The sequence below is a fragment of the Mauremys reevesii genome, linkage group 1 (genome assembly GCF_016161935.1).
Source record: "Mauremys reevesii isolate NIE-2019 linkage group 1, ASM1616193v1, whole genome shotgun sequence".
NCBI lineage: Eukaryota > Metazoa > Chordata > Testudines > Geoemydidae > Mauremys > Mauremys reevesii.
Genome location: NC_052623.1, coordinates 261,129,142 through 261,149,232, shown reverse-complemented (window position 1 = coordinate 261,149,232; position 20,091 = coordinate 261,129,142). Strand labels below are relative to the sequence as shown.

Genomic DNA, 20,091 nt, shown 5'->3' with positions numbered 1-20,091 from the left:
TGTCACTGCACATCCATGCACCATTCTTAGGCCCTGAGCTATGGCAATTGTTACAGCAGGAGGTACATACTGTAAATGCTGGTTGCCATGGTTTCCTAAGGAAACAATGGCTTCCAGTAACTGTGAGTTGATATGACATGGTGTGCAAGATTGAACATCATATCCTTTTTCTTGGAAAGAAAAATGAGTGTCACCACTGCATTTTTAAAAATATATTGATAAATAACAGCATATCTTTCAATCAGTTATTAAAGTAGGAAAAGGTGACAAATTTAAAGTACAGACAAACACTTCAAAATTACTCTAGAATTCCAGGTTTGCCTCTGAATACATAGGACAATGAATCAAGATGAGTAAAAAGATGATCTTTTCTAACCGTCACCTTCCAAATGTAACCTGCAGTCTCGAAGTCAAGCAGTGTTCTCCCTGGCTAATGCATTACCGCCCATAATTAAGGTTCTGCAATCAGAACTTAGTTAACTGTTTTGGTGATGGGTGAGCCAGAAAAGAGCCAGCATTGTCCGGCTATATGGAAAGAGGGACAGGAAACCCTTCATATGTTTTAACCAGGCTGCAACTATATTATTAGATGTCTAGGACTACCTGGCAGATAAAAGTGTAAGTGCAGGTACACCATGCTCATTCAATATATAACTGGGAAGGGGAGAGCTTACGCCAGCCCCCACGTTTTCTGTCCAGGCCCCCCAGCCAATACATTGATGGGACCTTATCATCCCCCCTCGAATGAGGGTTAAAGTGGGCTATAAGAAAGGGGGTTGACTCCCTGCCATATTATTAATAGGAGCCCCGAACCCACATGTTCTGCTCTTTTAAGTCCTTTACCAAGCCATTTATCCGGTCACTGTATATCCTCCCTGTGGAGTACCTGCACTGGACAGCCGTCCCACACTTACTGAATGAGTTGTGATATCATAGCTTAACTCCCTTCCCTACTTAACATAACAAGGCCCTCCCTGAACCTACTGTGGGAAAGGCAAAAACTCCTCCACTCCACCTAGGCCAATAGGGTGGTGAGGGAAAAATTCCTTCCCAGCCCCCCTAAAAAGGAGCAGCTAGTGTGATGCTCACAGCAGGTCCTGACCAAACCTGGTATTTTACCACACCAAGAGGAGCGAGGGTGGGTGCTGCTGCCCCTGCTCCTGGGCAAAAGGGGTTCTCCCAGCCAGGCTTACCCCTTTTAAACTCCTCAGCCCTTCCAGTCCCAAGGGATGTGTCAGCATCCCCACGCTGACCCATTCCCTTTTGTAGCAGCTTCCGAGCACCTCTTTCCCCCCCACACCCGTAACACTGTTCCTTCTCCTTCAGCAAGCTGGACAACAGCCTCCCTTCCCCTCACTTAACAATGCAGTGCAGCTATTAGCTCTGCAAAGCTGATGGAAGTAAGAAGTCTTAAAAAACTTATTTTTGTAATTAAACAAATGTGACAGGATTATACAGAGGGAGAATATCTGTTGGGCAATGTACATAAGATAGTCCTGCTTCTAACTCTAGTTGCACTTTTCTTTTCTTTTCATGCTACCAAAACCCTCGGGGGGGGGGGGGGTGTGGACGGGATGGGGGACAGAGTATTTAAAAATATTCCTAACATTTGAAAATTCACAATGTGATTGTAAGTGACAGAAATTAGGAATCAGAGAACATGGAGAAATTCTATGTTTTCATGAAAATTTTAGACATTTCTCAAGATTTCTGCCAGCTTCACAAAATATTTTATAATTTTATTTTAATAATAATAATAATAATTAATGATTTCAATCCTTCTATACCTTCCAGTTTTCACAGAATATAAAGGAAAAAACCTGATAAAGGCAGGACCATTATTGCTGAAAGTGATGGGAGAGACAGGATTCCCCAACCCACCATATGAATGCTGCCGTTGGTACACTTCTATAATTTAAAGTGGAAAAAATCATTTTCTAATGCATTACATCGGGGTGGCCAAACTTACTGACCCTCCGAGCTGCATATGGTAATCTTCAGAAGTTCAAGAGCTGGGTGCGCCATCCGGGGCTTCAGCCCTGCTGGACACGCCTGCCAGGGCTCGGGGCTTCAGTCCTATGGGGCACGTCAGCCAGGGCTTGGGGTTTTAGCCTCACTCCTGCTGAAGCCCCAAGCTCCAGAAGGCACCTCCCATGGTGCTGAAGGTCCAAGACTCCCCACCTTAACCTCACCCACCTGCCGCAGGGCAGAAGCCCTGAGCCACCCCCCAACCCAGTCTCATAGGTGGAGAATGGGATGGAGGTAGAGGGGGTGCTCCGTGAGCCACACTTAAATTGTAAAAGAGCTGCATGTGGCTCGCAAGCCATGGTTTGGCCACCTCAGCATTACATTAATGATGCCAAAATACATTAAAGCTGAACAAAACAGATATGTTTAGTACATCCACCAACACATTTATGTGTTTTCTGAGTCGGATATGCCTATCAAAATGCACACTGCAATATCACAAAAAATTAGTTTGCAAAATCACAATTAGTTCACACCAAGCTAGGGTGTGAATCTGCCGTGCACGAATTGTCCACATGGACCCTGCTGATGCATATTAACAGTTAATGTACTTTGATCTACTCCTCTTTGAAATGGGACTAGTCAGCAGCTTAAAAAACACGGATTATTAACCATAGTATCCAGAGTACAGTGCCATCAATTTTAAAATATGGGAGATGTATGGCTTCCATGGGATCTCATGAAATTCTGCAGGCAGTTTGCTGCTGCCTTTTTAGATTACTTCCTACTGATGAGTTCCTACTGCTGCCTTTAGGATTTGATTTTTAAAAACCATCCTCTTTGGCTTGTGTGCTCAATTTGCACTATAACTATGTGTGCAAATATTTATAGGCATAGATGATATCATGGTCCAGTGACTTAAGCCCTGGCCTATGATACAGGAAACCTAGGTTCTCTTCCCAGTTCTGCTCGTCATCTATCTTTGACAAGCCTCTGTGTGTCTGTTTTCCTTCCCACCCTTGTCTGTATAGATTGTAAGTTCTTTGAGACAGAGACTGTCTCTTATTATGCATTTATATAGCGCTGACACAATGGGCCCCCAATCTCAGTTGTGACTTCTAGATGCTGAAGCAATACAAATAATAATCTAACTACAATTTACATCTGATCCCACAGTTCAAGTAGTTAGAGGCCACATGCTAAATGTATCCCTGGCTATATAGCCATCGGGATTTTCCTTTCTCTTTTTAGCTGGGGAATCCCTGTCATTGAAGGTTTTTAAGAACAGGTTAGACAAAAATCTGTCAGGGATTGCCTAGGTATACATTAACCTGTCTCAGCATGGCAGGAGAGGGGGCTGGAATAGGTGACCAGCTGAGGTCTCTTTAATTTCAGTCTTACATTTCTATGATTTTATTATCTTTAGGCCTGGGCTACACTAGTGGGGCGGGGTTCGAACTAAGATACGCAACTTCAGCTACACTATTCGTGTAGCTGAAGTCAAAGTATCTTAGTTCGACTTACCTGGTCATCCTCACGGCGGCAAGTCGACTGCCGCAGCTCCCCTGTCGATGCTGTTTACTCCTCCTGCCAAGGTGGAGTACGGGCATTGATTAGCGGATTGATTTATCGCGTCCAGACGAGACGCGATAAATCGATCCCCGATACATCGAACACTACTCACCGATCCGGCGGGTAGTATAGACGTACCCTAAGTCTCTCTTGGCTTGTTGCACCATTGCTTGAACAAGAGCACCAGTAGCATCCATGTGTTTTTCCATCTCCACTGTGACTCAGTTAGTTCAAGAGCAAGTTGAAAAAGAGGGGGCGGGGGAGAATGGATTATTTTTTCTTGAAAATCTTGACCTTCTTTCATCAAAATTTGACATTCTGTCAAAATTTCCTGTAAGTTTCCATTTATAAAATCATCTTCAATTACTTCTTTTCAGAATATCAGCCAAGGACAATGTGATCCACGTTGAAGATAACACCAATAGTCAAAGTCATTCTGATAAAGATGCTTGCTCTTCTTAGAAGTTCATCTCAGTACCTTATGTTAGATTTATAAAACGTGCCTATTGTGTAGTCTCAGGTGCATATACAGATTAAGCTGTATATCTGGATTAAAATTGTCCTTGATTTTCCTTTGGCACCTTATGTATATAGGGAAAATGACACGCACTCTTGGACATCCTACTTAATTAGAATAGAAAGCAGCATCTGTTTTGGTCACAAATTAATAATAAAGTTATTTGGATTGGAAAGAACTACTAGTAGGTTTTGTAGTCCAGTCAGTTTGTCAAAGAAACTTGGAGCTGTACTTCGTCTGCTCCTCTACAGCCAAAATAATAGACCACATATTAATATTCGTACTCAAGTAAAAGTCCAATTGGATTTGATGATAGTGACAAGACCATGTCTAATGTATAGGGAAGAGACATGTAAGAGAATATGAAAAGTGGTCTGTCTCCCAGTAATTCAAAACATGCAGGCCAATTGCAAGACCAGGAGAGAGAGAGACAGAACATTTAGAGGACTGGGAAATAAGCTAATAATTCTTCTATCATATCTGCAACCGACGGGAAACAGTTCAAATAGAATTGTGTGAAACTGTTCATAATGGCATACCAGATCTTCTATACTTAAGGGTGAGCATCACTTTCTCTTTAAAGGGGGGTTATTCTAACTGCTTTAAAATCACCTGCTGACTTGAATATATATATATATATATATATATATATATATATATATATATATATATATATTAGGGCTGTTGATTAATTGCAGTTAGCTGACATGATTAACTCAAAAAAATTAATTGTGATTAATCACAGTTTTAATCGCACTGTTAAACAATAGAATACCACTGGAAATTTATTAAATATTTTTGGATGTTTTTCTGCATTTTCAAATATATTGATTTCACTTTATATTATTATTTTTATTACAAATATTTGCACTGTAAAATGACAAACAAAAGAAACAGTATTTTTCAGTTTACCTCATACAAGTACTGTAGTGCAATATCTTTATCGTGAAAGTGAAACTTACAAATGTTGATTTTTTTTTGGTTACAAAACTGCACTCAAAAACAAAACAATGCAAAATTTTAGAGCCTCCATGTCCACTCAGTCCTATTTCTTGTTCAGCCAATCACTCAGACAAACAAAGTTTGTTTACATTTACAGGAGATAATCATAGAATCATAGAATCTCAGGGTTGGAAGGGACCTCAGGAGGTCATCTAGTCCAACCCCCTGCTCAAAGCAGGACCAAACCCAACTAAATCATCCCAGCCAGGGCTTTGTCAAGCCTGACCTTAAAAACCTCTAAGGAAGGAGATTCCACCACCTCCCTAGGTAACCCATTCCAGTTCTTCACCACCCTACTAGTGAAAAAGTTTTTCCTAATGTCCAACCTAAACCTCCCCCTCTGCAACTTGAGACCATGACTCCTTGTTCTGTCATCTTCTACCACTGAGAACAGTCTAGATCCATCCTCTTTGGAACCCCCTTTCAGGTAGTTGAAAGCAGCTATCAAATCCCCCCTCATTCTTCTCTTCTGCAGGCTAAACAATCTCAGTTCCCTCAGCCTCTCCTCATAAGTCATGTGCTCCAGCTCCCTAATCATTTTTGTTGCCCTCCGCTGGACTCTCTCCAATTTATCCACATCCTTCTTGTAGTGTGGGGCACAAAACTGGACACAGTACTCCAAATGAGGCCTCACCAGTGCTGAATAGAGGGGAATGATCACATCCCTCGATCTGCTGGAAATGCCCCTACTTATACAGCCCAAAATGCCATTAGCCTTCTTGGCAGCAAGGGCACACTGTTGACTCATATTCAGCTTTTCGTCCACCGTAACCCCTAGGTCCTTTTCTGCAGAACTGCTGCCCAGCCATTCGGTCCCTAGTCTGTAGCAGTGCATGGGATTCTTTCGTCCTAAGTACAGGACTCTGCACTTGTCCTTGTTGAACCTCATCATATTTCTTTTGGCCCAATCCTCTAATTTGTCTAGGTCCCTCTGTATCCTATCCCTATCCTCCAGCGTATCAACCACTCTTCCCAGTTTAGTGTCATCTGCAAAGTTGCTAAGGGTGCAGTCCACACCATCCTCCAGATCATCAATGAAGATATTGAACAAAACCGGCCCCAGCACCGACCCTTGGGGCACTCCACTTGATACCGGCTGCCAAATAGACATGGAACCATTGATCACTACCCGTTGAGCCCGACCATCTAGCCAGTTTTCTATCCACCTTACTGTCCATTCATCCAGCCCATACTTCTTTAACTTGCTGGCAAGAATACTGTGGGAGACTGTATCAAAAGCTTTGCTAAAGTCAAGAAATAGCACATCCACTGCTTTCCCCTCATCCACAGAGCCGGTTATCTCATCATAGAAGGCAATCAGGTTAGTCAGGCATGACTTGCCCTTGGTGAATCCATGCTGACTGTTCCTGATCACTTTCCCCTCCTTTAAGTGGTTCAGAATTGATTCCTTGAGGACCTGTTGCATTAATTTTCTAGGGACTGAGGTGACACTGACTGGCCTGTAGTTCCCTGGATCTTTCTTCTTCCCTTTTTTAAAGATGGGCACTATATTAGCTTTTTTCCAGTCATCCGGGACCTCCCCCGATCGCCATGATTTTTCAAAGATAATGGCCAATGGCTCTGCAATCTCATCGGCCAACTCCTTTAGCACCCTCGAATGCTGCCCACTTCTTATTTACAATGTCATCAGAAAGTGAGAACAGGCGTTTACATGGGACTTTTGTAGCCGGCATTGCAAGGTATTTATGTGCCAGATATGCTAAACATTCATATGCTCCTTCATGCTTCGGCCACCATTCCAGAGGACATGCTTCCATGCTGATGATGCTCATTAAAAAAATAATGTGTTAATTAAATTTGTGACTGAACACCTTGGGGGAGAATGGTATGTCTCCAGTTCTATTTTACCAGCATTCTGGACTGAGTTACCAGCTAACTTGGTCTGAGATTTGCAAGTCAAGCTGTGTTTTCATTGCCTATTAGATTATCCTCTTTATAGAGATTCTGAAATTAGAATTTAGCTAGCCATTTTGTTCATTCATGAAACAGGATGAAGCTTGCTTAATCTCCCAGCTGTATTGGTTCTGCCATGCTAATAGTAATAAACAAACTTTGGTCAGTAAGGTAGCAGATGACTGTGAGGTCACACCAGATATTGATTCATTATGGTGGTTTGGGGGGGGAACCCTGATATAGCAACAGTACTAAAAAACCCTGCTTCTAACAGAGCCCACGTTTATGTAAACACTTTTAAAAAAATTCTGTTGAGATATTTATAAAGTGCACAATCACTATAGCTGGTTAAATGATTTATTGCAGATAAGTTGTCAGATGAATTTAACATTTCTTTTCATGAGTCATTCATGCACAGACTTGTGATTTTTATGAATTTATTCATTACCAAAAAGTATTCTAATAGTTTGCGCAAACAAACTTCAGTCTGCATTGTCTATGAATTGTTCACTCTGATTCTTAGCTATTCATTATTCATGCTTGTGCACTTATTCATATGTGAATATAGGTATTCACTGGAGCATGGCTGTCCTTCCTCACATTTGTGCAGACTTATATATGAATAGTGAATGAAAGTGGGGCATGACCATGGTCAAAGTGAATAGCCACTAATATTTCAAATGAATTTTTGCAAACAATGAGCTGAATTCCTTGCTTGTCTTCAATGGAGTTACACCAACAGAAAAGTTGGCTCAAAATTTTTGCAATATTCAAACAGCTCTAGCAATCACAGCAATATCTAATTGCTAACCACAACTTAATGCATTTAAAAATTATTAGGAAATGTAGTATTTGTACATGTCAGTATATTTTCAGTTTATGGCAGTTACGGTGCTGGTAGCAATGTCTATAGTTAAGGTTGCCTAACACTTTCCATTTTAAAACCCTCTTTTCAATTGCTTATAACTTAGCCAAGTTTTAACCATTAAGGCTGAAATTTTCCTTCTGGGTGTCTGCCTCAGGCTGAATTTTTTGGAAAGTTTCAGCTAATATGTTCTGGCAAAATATGTTGTTTGTTAAAAATCCATACAGGTGTTGCATTGAGAAGTTCTAGTGTTTCTACTTTGGAGCATAGATATGAAATTTGGCAGAGGGTGTCACCCTGGTATCAAGAAAGTGCCCTTTGCTAGTCTCATGAAAATATGCCCAACTTTTGACAAATTATAAACCATGAAAACCACACTTTCCATACATTCAGTAGAGGTTTGTTAGACTTCATCATCTAAATACTCCAGTGATTCCATCTGCACTGAGCACACTCCATCCCTAGGCAGTGTCTGTGTGCTGATGAGGCTGTGCATGTGCTGTCCTGATACAGTGACTGAGCATGATCCATCCCAGGAGCTCCAGGGATGAGCAAAACTTTCCCTACAGTGGTGCCTTTTGGCTGCCAAAGGCCACCATTGCACTAGGCACCAAAACTAAAAGCAGGGAGACTGTGTGTCCTGTGGGCTAAGTGCCCCCACTGCTGATACACAGACTCCATGGAGGAGAAGGAAATAGCCTGACCGGAATGCAGAGGGATGAGGAGCTTGGGGCAAGGCGAGGCTGAGATAAGAGATGAAAGAGGAGGGCTGGGACAGGGACAGAGTTGTCTACGGAAGAAGACTAGGACAGGAAGAGGCTGGTGGGGATAGGAGAACTAAATGGAGAGAGAAGTGAAGAGAGGTTAGTAAACACTAGAACACCCACTTCTAAGAAAATAGAAATGAACCTAGGATTCTCAAGGTTCAACATTCCTCTGCTGTCAGCATGTACCTTTGAAACCCACTGGTAAAATGTTTCTCATTTCCTTCTGGTGGCTGATCCACACAGAAGCTTGCAATCTACTACCGCTACTGGCTACCCTGATAGCTCAAGCAGTAGAGGCCTGTGCTATGGATCTGATCGTTCCAACCCTGCTGATAATGCAGGTGGGAGTCAATATGATTCCACATAATGACATTTCTGTTCTTTTGTTTGCTTTTCTAACCAATGTCTATGTAATTACAGACAAAAAACTAAATTGAAAGAATGTTAAGGTTACAAAAATTGTGCATTTAAAATTTAGGAAATGCCAGAATTATAGTCTGTACAATCTTAATTCAGCCCCCTTGTATTCATGTATTATGGTATAGTCTTTTATTATATGATCACGTACTGTTTTTCCACAGGCCCCTCTTCATTCAGTCCTCAGGGGAGACTGTGTTCTGGGAATGAGTAAAGTCTGTGAAGTGAAAGAAGCTGTGGTCTGCAGAACCCCAGCCTCATTTATTGCAGAAGTAGGGAGAATGAGGTAGAGGATTGTAGGAAGAAACAGGACAAGTCTCAGGGTTAATGTAGTTGAATGCCGCCCTGGAGAAGTGGCTTCTATTCCTGCCACTGGCAAAGAGTTCCTGTATGATGCAGGGCATATCACAAAAGCCAGATTTTATACAGGTGGTCATTAATGGTGGGTTCCTTATTTTCTGGGTGCCCAGCTTGAGACCCTTGGGTCTGGTTTGCAGACATGTTGAGCACTCACAGCTGCAACTGAAATCTGTGGGAGGCATGCTCTGAATGTGCTATAAAATAATATATAGTCTGAAAAATCAAGCTGTAGACATCTCAGATTGGGCATCCACAAATCCGTGAATATTTTTTACCTTAATCTTTCTGTGCTTCAGTTCATCATCTGTAAAATGGAGATGAAAATGCCACTCTATCTCACAAGGATGTTATGAAGATAAATTAATGAATGTTTGTGAAGTATTCAGATCCTATAGTGAATATTGCCATAAAAAGTCCCTGAAGAAATAAAGAATTCTATATTCAGAGCAGTATTTGAAGTGTGCAGTATACGAGGCATGTTCAGTGGAACTTTTCACTCAGTTTTTATATGTAGATATACTCAGTGCCAGTGTAACATTGGGAGATCATTATTTTTAATTGTTTAATACAATCTGGTTCATGTTTGTGAAGAAAATAACTTGGCCAAATAAAACTGAATTGTCACCAAACCTAGGAAGAGCAGATCTATGTCCCTGCTAAATTTTATGTTTCAAGTGGCTTCTACTGAGATGATAGAACTGGTCAAAAAAAGTCAGAAAATATTTCTTAACTAAAAAATGGCCTTGCAAATATTCGGCAGTGGTGCTACCATTTTTTATTAATCTTTCAGGAAAAGTTCACTCTGATTTAGAGCAAACATAGCAAATTTCAGCCCCAAAATCAAAATATTGAGAAAGCTGTAAGGTTAACTTATCTATAGGTATCTATATCCTATATATTGTTATGGTCACCACCTATAACTCTTGTTAGAGATGGGTCCAAGTTGCAAATCTTGGTTCTGGAATCAGATTTGAATCTGAACTTCCCCTAATTTCAAGTGTTTGCAGAGTCGTTGTTCTGTTAGGCCATTATATACATGAGCTTCATGACTCTGATCACTCTATGATGGCCTAGAAAGAACACCAGGGCTAGGATTCTCAGCTGTTGTAAACTATATAATCATAGAAGCATAGGACTGGAAGGGACCACCAGAGGTCATCTAGTCCAATACCCTGCATTCAAGGCAGGACTAAATATTAACTAGATAATTCCTGGCAGGTGTTTGTCTAACCTCCTATTAAAAACCTGCAATAATGGAGATTCCACAACTTCCCTAGGCAATTTGTTCTAGTGCTTAACTACCCTTACAGTTCCTAATGTCCAACCTAAACCTCCTTGCTGGAATTTAAGCCCATTGCTTCTTGTCTTATCCTCAGAGGTTAAGAAGAACAATTTTTCACCCTCCTCCTTGTAAAAACCTTTTATATACTTGAAAACTGTTATCATGTGTCCCCCACCCCCACCCCTCAGTCTTTTCTCTAGATTAAACTGGCCCAATTTTTTCAATCTTTCCTCATAGACTTTTTTAGACTTTTAATAATTTATCATTGTTCACCTCTGGACTTTCTCCAATATATTCACATCTTTCCTAAAATGTGGTGCCCAGAATTGGACCCAGTACTCCAGTTGAAGTCTTATCAGCTCGGAATAAAGCGGAAAAATTACTTCTCTTGTCTTGCTTACAACACTGCCATTGGTGCATTCCAGAAGGATGTTCACTTTTTTTGCAACAGTGTAACACTGTTGACTCATATTTAGCTTGTGCTCTATAACCCCCAGATCCCTTTCTGCATTACTCCTTCCTAGGCAGTCATTTCCCATTTTATATGTGTGCAGTTGACACTTCCTAAGTGGAGTACTTTTCATTTGTCTTTATTAAATTTCATCCTATTTACCTCAGACCATTTCTCCAGTTTGTACAGATCATTCTGAATGTTAATCTATCATCCAAAGCACTTGCAACCCCTCCCAACTTGGTATTGTCCGCAAACTTTATAAGTGTACTCTCTATGCCATTATCTAAATCATTGATGAAGATACTGACCAGAACCAGACCCAGAACTAGTCGCTGCAAGATGCCACTCGATATGCACTTCAAGTTTGACTGAATCACTGATAACTACTTTCTGGGAACAGTTTTCCAACCAGTTATGAACTCAACTTAAAGTAGCTCCATCTAAGGTATCTTTCCCTAGTTTGTTTATGAAAATGTTACGCGAGACTAAAGTCAATATATACCACATCTGCTGCTTCCCCCCATCCACAAGGCTTGTTACCCTGTCAATGAAAGCTATTAGCTTGGTTTGACGTGATTTGTTCTAGACAAATCCATGTTGACTGTTACTTATCACCTTATTGTCTTCTAGGTGTTTGCAAATTGATTGCTTGATTATTTGCTCCATTATCTTTCAGGGTACTGAAGTTAAGCTGACTGGTCAGTAATTCCCCTGATTGTCCATATTTCCCTTTTTATAGATTTGCACTGTATTTGCTCTTTTCCAGGCCTCTGGAATCTCTCCGGTCTTCCATGAGTTTTCAAAGATAATTGCTATGGCTCAGATATCTCCTCAGTCAGCTCCTTGAGGATTCTAGGATGTATTTCATCAGGCTCTGCCAACTTGAAGACATCTGATTTGTCAGTGTAATTTTTAACTTGTTCTTTCCCTATTTTAGCCTCAGATCCTACCCCACATACGCTGGCATTCACTGTGTTAGATGTCCGATCGCTGCTAACCTTTTTGGTGAAAACTGAAACAAAAAAGGCACTTAGCACTTCCGGCATTTCCACATTTTCTGTTATTGTTTTTCCCCCTTTATTGAGGAGTGGGCCTACCCTGTCTTTAGTCTTTTGCTTCTATTTGTAGACTGTTTTCTTGTTACCCTTTATGTCTCTAGCTAGATAATCTCATTTTCTGCCTTGGCCTTTCTAATTTTTTGTCCCTACATGTTTGTGTTGTTTGTTTATATTCATCCTTCATAATTTGACCAGTTTTCCACTTTTTGTAGGACTCTTTTTTGTGTTTCAGATCATTAAAGGTCTTTTGGTTCAGCCAGGGTGGTCTCTTGCTATACTTCGTATCTTTCCTACGCAGTGAGATAGTTTAGCTCTTGTGCCATTAAAAAATGTCTCTTTGACAAACTGCCAGCTATCTTGAACTGTTTTTGCCCTTAGATGTGCTGCCCATGGGATTTTACCTATCAACTCCCTGAGTTTACTAAAGTCTGCCTTCTTGAAATTGAAGGCTCCATGGCCTTCAGGAGCTAGTGCAATTTACACTACCTGAGAATCTGGCTCCATACCTGCACACACTCCAACATCCTTAGGGAGTTCACATCCACCTCTGTATCCACACTTTTCCAACACTCTGGGGTGGCTTGATCTGCTGTTTCAATGTATATCCCCTCTAATTCAGATACGTGTATGTTCTATTCTTATTGTCATTATGCCTGAAGTACTGAAATGAAATAAAAGAGGAGAAATGTTACTTTATGAAAAATGTATGTGAAACTATCATGGTGATGAACATTTTGAGAACTGACAATTGTGTTAGGTTCTTTATAGAAACATATAAATACATGGGGTCCCAATGAAGTCAATGGGAGTTTTACCATTGACTTCAATGGAGCCAAGATTTCACGCATGTTCCCCTCCCTAAGGAGCTTACGATCTAAGGCCTCAGTGCTGCAAACATTGATACAGGTGAATAACTTTACAGTGAGTAGTAGCATTGAACTAAAGTGTTTGCAGGATCAGTGCCTATATTCACACATGATGCTCCAAGTAAATGCCAGAAATAGACCAGAAGAGAGAAGCAGAGGAACAAGGGTTCCATTAATAACAATAAAGAATCCTAAATAATAATTGTTTTTAAGCGGGATAGCATAAAGTTACTTTTTTGCCTTACAAAAGATTGAATTTAGGATTTAAAGTCATGAGTTACCTTTAAAACCGCTTTAAGTGAGAAGCATTTATTATTTTCTCCATCGGCTTGACATCAAAAACATCGAGGTTCACCTCACTAAAGCTATAAAAATGTTAACAAAGATCATGTGTATGTAGGCAAGGAGCTGGCTTTCTGTTTTGTTTTTAGATTAAGTAATTGGTAAATACATAAAATCAAGTACAACGCTAAGGAAATCCTGTTTCCATGTAGTTAACTAGCATGCAATATAAAATGAGGCTTTCCTGAAGATTCACATCTCACCAAGGTAAAAATGTTGTCAGTTTATAATTAGTTTTTCCTCTTTTCCCGTTGTTTGCCTCCTGTTTTTCTCACCTTTTCTGCAACTTGGGTGCATATAGCTAGCAATCGCAATTCCTAGACCAAAACTCCCCATTAATCCATTTGTGCTATTGATTTTTTATCTTAATTTCTCTTTGTGATTAAATCAGTATCATGTGTTGGTCCCCCCCCACCCTTCCCACACCTCCCCTAGTTAAAAGATGTGTTCTTTTAGATAGATTTTTTTTGGTGGTTTTAACAATGTTCTGTTCACATTTCCTTGGCTAGGACCAACAATTGCTTGTTGACCCATTTTAACCCCTTTTGAGCATCATCTTCAAAGTGTAACTGTCCTTGACAATGAAAGAGAACTTCCTATTGTCTGGTCCTTCCAGGCAATCTTTAGCATTGAGTTAAATGGCTTTCAGTTGGAGGAGTTGGCTGGAAGGAAAGAGACAAAGTGGTCTGTTGTTTCTGAGTGACTTTGCTAGAGTTTCCCTTTTCTCCTTTAGAATGGTGCATTTCTATAGAAGATGACAGACATTTTGACAGGTGCAATATGCTTTGAACTGTTGTGTCAGATAATTCTTTTGTCTTGGCTTTTCCCAGCAGAGTGGTATGGCTCCTTAGGATGCTGATATGCATATTGTTTGCTTTTCATTTAGTGTGGTGATGCCTTCCGTTCCTCCTTTCTATCTCACTCTCTCGCTTTTTCTAAAGGTCCTTCACATACATGTTGCTAACCCAGATGTGAAGGCAAACAGCAGTGCCACAGACCTCTCGCCTGACCTTTTGATAATGATAACCAACAGTTATAACTCAGAAAAATGATAATGTTCATAGAGAAAGAGTTAGAATACATTCAAAAAACGTGATCCTAAATAAAAGCATTTCATAATCTCATCTATGACTTGAACTAACTATATCTGATTGGAAAAGACAGATTCACTGCTCTTTAGAGCAGGAAAGTTCTAGATTTCCACATCTTCAGATTAGTAACAACATATGGGCTAAAATGAACAGTGCCATCACTAAATCAAAGGTGATTATAGACTAAGTAAGAAGCTATTCTGAATCTAAAGCTTCATATGGCTTTTTTTCCCCCTTGCAAAGAGATTTTGCTTCATTATTATTATTAATCTGTCACAACAGGTGTCTTGCCACATTACACATGTATTTATATATTACTAGTGCAATGGGGCTGGGGTCTGCTAGCCACTACCTCAGTACAAATAACAAATAATAACGCTGTGTTACACTGGTGATCCAGAGATGACGTTGGGACTCATGCATGTTAGTATGCTTTCTGTCTCGTTCTGTTACCCAGATATTTGTGTTTGCTGTGGCTTTACAAATGTGAAATTTTATGTCTTTTAATTTTTAGGGCTAAATTTTGCTCTTTTTGGCCTGTTCATTGTGATTTAAAAGGACTAGGCCAAGATTTTCAAAAATGGGTCCCTAAAGTTAATTCTCCAAAATCCATACTTAAGTGACTAAATAAATGGGCTGATTTACAAAAGTGCGAGCATCTAGCAGCTGCCATTGTCTTCAGTGGAAATTCCGGAGTGCCCAGTACCTTTGGAAATCAGACCAATTATTTAGTCTCTTAAATATGGATTTTGGAGACTTACGTTCAGAGTTCATTTTTAAAAAATCTTTGTCATAATATTTCAACATACATAAGTACACTCATTTGAAACATTTTTTTAAGTGTTGATAGAAAAAAGGTGTATCTAGCATGATGGTATGTAATGAACAGAGCATTTATTATATTAGAAGCCATTTTACTTCATCTGATTTGATGACATTTGTTTTTTCATTTGTGGTTTTGATCATGAAAATGGTTACAAGATACTTGTTGCAGTTTACTAACGTAGGCTACAATTCAGGAAAGCATTCCTATGCAGGATAGCACTTAAACACAGATTCCAAGGCCAGAAGGAACCATTGTGAACATCTAGTCTGGCCTCCTGTTTAGTACAGGCTATTTCCTCCAAATAATTCGTAGAGGATATTGTTTAGAAAAAAATCCAATCTTGAAGAAAAACATCCAAACATGACGTAAAAGGAACTAAAGTACTGTCTTATAGTTGAGCACATGCTTAACTACTGTCCTGAATCAGAGTCACAGAATAGTCCCAACAGAATTTAGATTAGTTTTTAATTTTAAATGATTCCTTGGAATGGTTGGCTATTTTGTCCCCATTCAGTAACTTCCTTTATTAATTCCATTTTATATTGGAAATCCAGCGTTTAAAAGTAAGTCATGAAAACAAGGTGCAACATGTCTCATTTTTTAGTAACTCTGTTATTCTACAAGTACTATAGTTCATGCAGTTTATCGTCTCTGCCTATATGTTTCTGCTAATCTTGACTGCAAATCTGTTCAGGTACTGGCTAATAATTAGATGAAGCCCATCAGTGTAATGATAATACAGAATATGTTTCTTGCTTTTTATGTCTGATCATATATATTTAAATTGTGTCAGAACACAACCATTATCAAATAAGTCCCTCAGCTGATGTGCATGGAAGTTTTATAATGTGTTTTAACCCTTAATTGACTTTAAAATTAATGGCCAAAGATAAGTTCCAGATTTAGAAACAGAGTGCAGAGAGATAACATATATGCAAAAAGACTTGTCAAACTTGCCCCAAAGTTAGGTTCTGTATAAATAAGATTTGTAAAATTCTTTGTTTTGATAACCAAAGATGTTATTTGTAACAGAAGTAGGGATATATTTTTAAATATATGTCCCTTTAAGAATATCCCACCTATATAGATAAATTTTCCAAGGATGAATTTTACCTGCAGTGAGTATGAATCATATACTGTGACTCTATGTTACACATAAAAACAACATTAAAAGAATATTAAGGTTGCAAAGTCAAGCACTCCAAAGGTAGGGCATTTTAAATTTGCTTAATCCAGCCCCCTTGGGTGTATGCATTATGATATAGCCTTTAATTACATGATTACATACTTTTTTCCCACAGGACCTGTACCTCATTCAGTGAACAGGATGGACCTACTCTGGGGATGAATTAGGGTTGTGTTGTGAAGTAGGCTGTTGTCTTCCTCCTCCATGCTACCTGGGAGCCAGCAGGGGCAGCATTGAAACTACAAGAAAGAGCATCTTCATGCTCTCAGTTCTGGTGCCTGGTGCCAAAGTGGTCACTGGATGCTTGGAGAAGCAGTTGCAGGGAAAGTCCTGCCCATCCCCCTGCCGTCCTGGGCTGGGGCATGCTCAGCACAGATGGAATCTTCAGAGAATTTAGCTGACAAACTCTAGCAAGCCTCTACTGAGCATATGCAAACTTACCAGTATATTTTCAAAGGCTTATCACTTTGCCAATTTTGTGCAGTTTCTCCACAGGAATAGTAAGACACAATTGTGGCAAAAAGCCCACCTCTTTCCAAGTTTCAAGTCCCTGCTTCAGTGTTTGGAGGTGCTAGAACTCAGTGAAATGGTAACAAGATATTTTCTTTAAATGCACAAAACAACATCTTTTCCTTTACCTTTGTTCTTGGAAATGACTGAATTCCAGACCAAACTGATACAATTTGATAAAGCTGTAAGCAACTGAAAACAGGATTTTGCAGTACGGTGCATTGGGCAATCTTAACTGTAGGTGTAGCTACCAGCGCCAACTATAATCAGTAGGTGTCATGTGATAATCTAATCTTAAGATCTGTGACATTTTTCAACTAAGGACCAAATGGAGTGCAGAGAATTTACTTATAGGTTATTTTTGTAGTTAAGATAATTAGGCCAAGGGACACGTAGAACAAAAATTTCTTGGGACAACATGCATCATGTTCTGTTTTAGGGCTTTCCTTTCATTGTTTGAAACCACTCATAGCTGAACAATTTGAAGGGGGAACCAATGCCTTTTTCACAGGAGTGCAGAATACACATAGCAGCAGCCCCCGTATAGTCATGAAAGAGCTAGCTATTATTACATGATGAGCATCTGAAATTTCAATAGGGCTAGCTTCAGTAAAATAAAAGCAACTGCCCTTTTAATGCAGACCTACTCACAAAATCTTCAAAGATTTTTCACAGCCTGCTGATGCATCATAATATGTTCACGCTAACAATTCACTGGCTGTATAAACTTCATGGCTGTCAACTATTTTGCTTGCCCTAGCCATATAGACGTCATGGTTGTCAGTGGAGATAGAACTCTGTACCTTCTGTTCCAAAAGCACAGGCCCCTAAGTGTAAGGATTGATAGCATGTTACTAGCATGTGGGACAATGCAAATTGGAGAATGTAAAGCTGCTACTGTGGGAGTTGACTATGGTAATGCGCATGTTAAGCCTTTGAGCATGTCCAACATGAACTAGATGGTTCCAGAATCCTGAGCAGATTCAAACTGAGCAACTATTCCAGCTGTTAAAAGTGCCTTGCTTTCTCTCCAGCTAACCTAACTCCTGAGTCCTTACACCTACCCCTTGAGCTAAAGAAGGATCTCCACTAGCTCGAGTAATACTAAGCTTTATATCATCTTTGAAGAAGTCACTAGAAGCGATGACATAGGACATGATCCAAAGCCCATTAAAATCAATGGGAGCCTTTCCATTGACTTCCCTGGGCTACAGATGAGGCCCATAGAGACAACACTTGAGTAGGCCTGACGTTCTCTCCAGTAGAGCAGGAGTGCAGAATCTGTGGCTCTGGTTTTGAAATGTGGCTCTCTTCTTTGCCCCCAGCATTGGGGATTGCCATGACTAGGGAATAGGCGGAAGGCCAAGAGGAAGTAAGTGCTGGAGCAAAAAGGGTGTCCAGTCCTTCCCACCAGACAAATTATATCCTTGTTCTGCTGGCCACATACAGCAGATTTCTTTCCGTGGTTCCAAGGGAGGGAAGAAGATGTTACGATAAGTCACTGGCCCAATGAAGAGAACAATCCCCAGGGCAACGCACTCCCTAGGGGTCACTTCAGCCAGCCAGGATGCAAAATGACCCAAGGGAACAGATTGCTGCAAGATTATTTTGTCCTGGCATCATATCAGAAGCCACTAACTTGTTGCTGCCTGTGTATGGGAGCACGGCCAGGCCCAAAAACGAGAGAAGGAGCCAGTCAAGGTTGGGAAAGGAGGTCAAGAGTACGTTTTGAAAAATTAACTTCCCCTCCCTTGGGAGGAGCAATTTGTTAGGCCGGTGCCATTGTCCGGAGCTGGGTGTGCAGAAAGGCTGCAGGATCAGTTTGGACAGTGTCAGCTACTTTCAGACACAAAGTCTTTGATTTTTTTTTAAAGATTGTTCTGTGAAACAAATGTCTGGATTAAAAAGAAATGAAACAAGCTTTTCGTGAAATCTTTATTCTACTTTCATTTTCCTGTATATTTTAGCATGCTCGGATACTACATGTGAGGTCAGATCTCAGACATCCAAACTTAGCAGTGCTACACAAGATGCATTCAATGAACCTGAGGGAATTCATCCACGAACAGGCTGGTCTTTGTCTCAGTGCAATGAAAGGAACTCCTCTGAGGAAGACCTATCAGATCTCTCAGGTTGGTTTCCTATCTGATTCCTGACTTTTTCCCCTTTTGTGTATTAACATAAATGTACAGAGCACTGTACAAATGCTTATGACAAAACATTTTGGCTAAAATTTTTTAAAATGAGAGCATTGTGGTGTTTAGATGTGCTTGTGATTATTAGAACTGGGAGCACTGGCTGTTGGGAGTCTGAAAGGACAGGAAACAGGAAGGTAGGGGGAGGAGTTGAGGAGGCTGAGTGAGAGCTACAGAGGGTGCAGCAGCAGCTTGGTACAGAGGTTTCCACTGTAAAAATTAAGTCCTGTTGAAGTTGTTAGTAACTTGCCTGGTTGATACAACAAGCATAAAGTTAGGCTCATAAATCCATATTTACGTATCTAAATAGGGGGCTGATTCAAAGCCCAATGAAATTGAGGAGCATCTTATAACTCACTTAATGGGCTTTGGATCAGGCCCTATATAGCATGATTTTCCAAATTGCTGAGAATATTTGTTTTAATTGAGACCACAACTTAAACCCCTGTAACCCCTCTGCCAGGCTGAAACAATAGCAGCAAGGGCCAGGTTCAATACCTAGGGGTCCCTTCCCCACAGCGTAATGCAGACCAGCTCGAGCCCCCACCCAGTGACCTGGGAAAATCTTACACACAAAAGGTTTAATTACATAAGATCAACAACAACAAGCATGAAATTTGGAAAATACCTCAACTGGAGTTCATAGGTCAAACCGTGAGCAAAGACCCACCCCAGCAACTCTCTGGGCCCTTGAGTCCAGCAACCCCAAATCACCCACAGTCCCAAAAGTCCCACAATTCAAAAGTCTCTGTCCCGGGTTAGGCAGCCCAGAGTTCAAGAGTCTCGGTGCCAGCTGCCCTGCCTCTTCGTAACAGCTCAGCTCCGCTTACTCTGTGGGCTGCTCCACTCTGCCAGCTGCTCTGGTCCACCAGCTGTCCTGTGATCCGCTCCAGCCGTCC

The 20,091-nt window shown here is 40.5% G+C and overlaps 1 protein-coding gene across 1 annotated transcript in view; it reads left to right on the top strand.

Annotated features, from left to right (window-relative positions):
- LOC120373513 overlaps positions 1-20,091 on the top strand; it is a 195,600-nt gene that overhangs the window by 110,385 nt on the left and 65,124 nt on the right. The window contains exon 5 of the mRNA XM_039492069.1: positions 18,965-19,129. Within this exon, the coding sequence (XP_039348003.1) occupies positions 18,965-19,129 (165 nt within the window). The remainder of the gene's footprint in view (positions 1-18,964; positions 19,130-20,091) is intronic.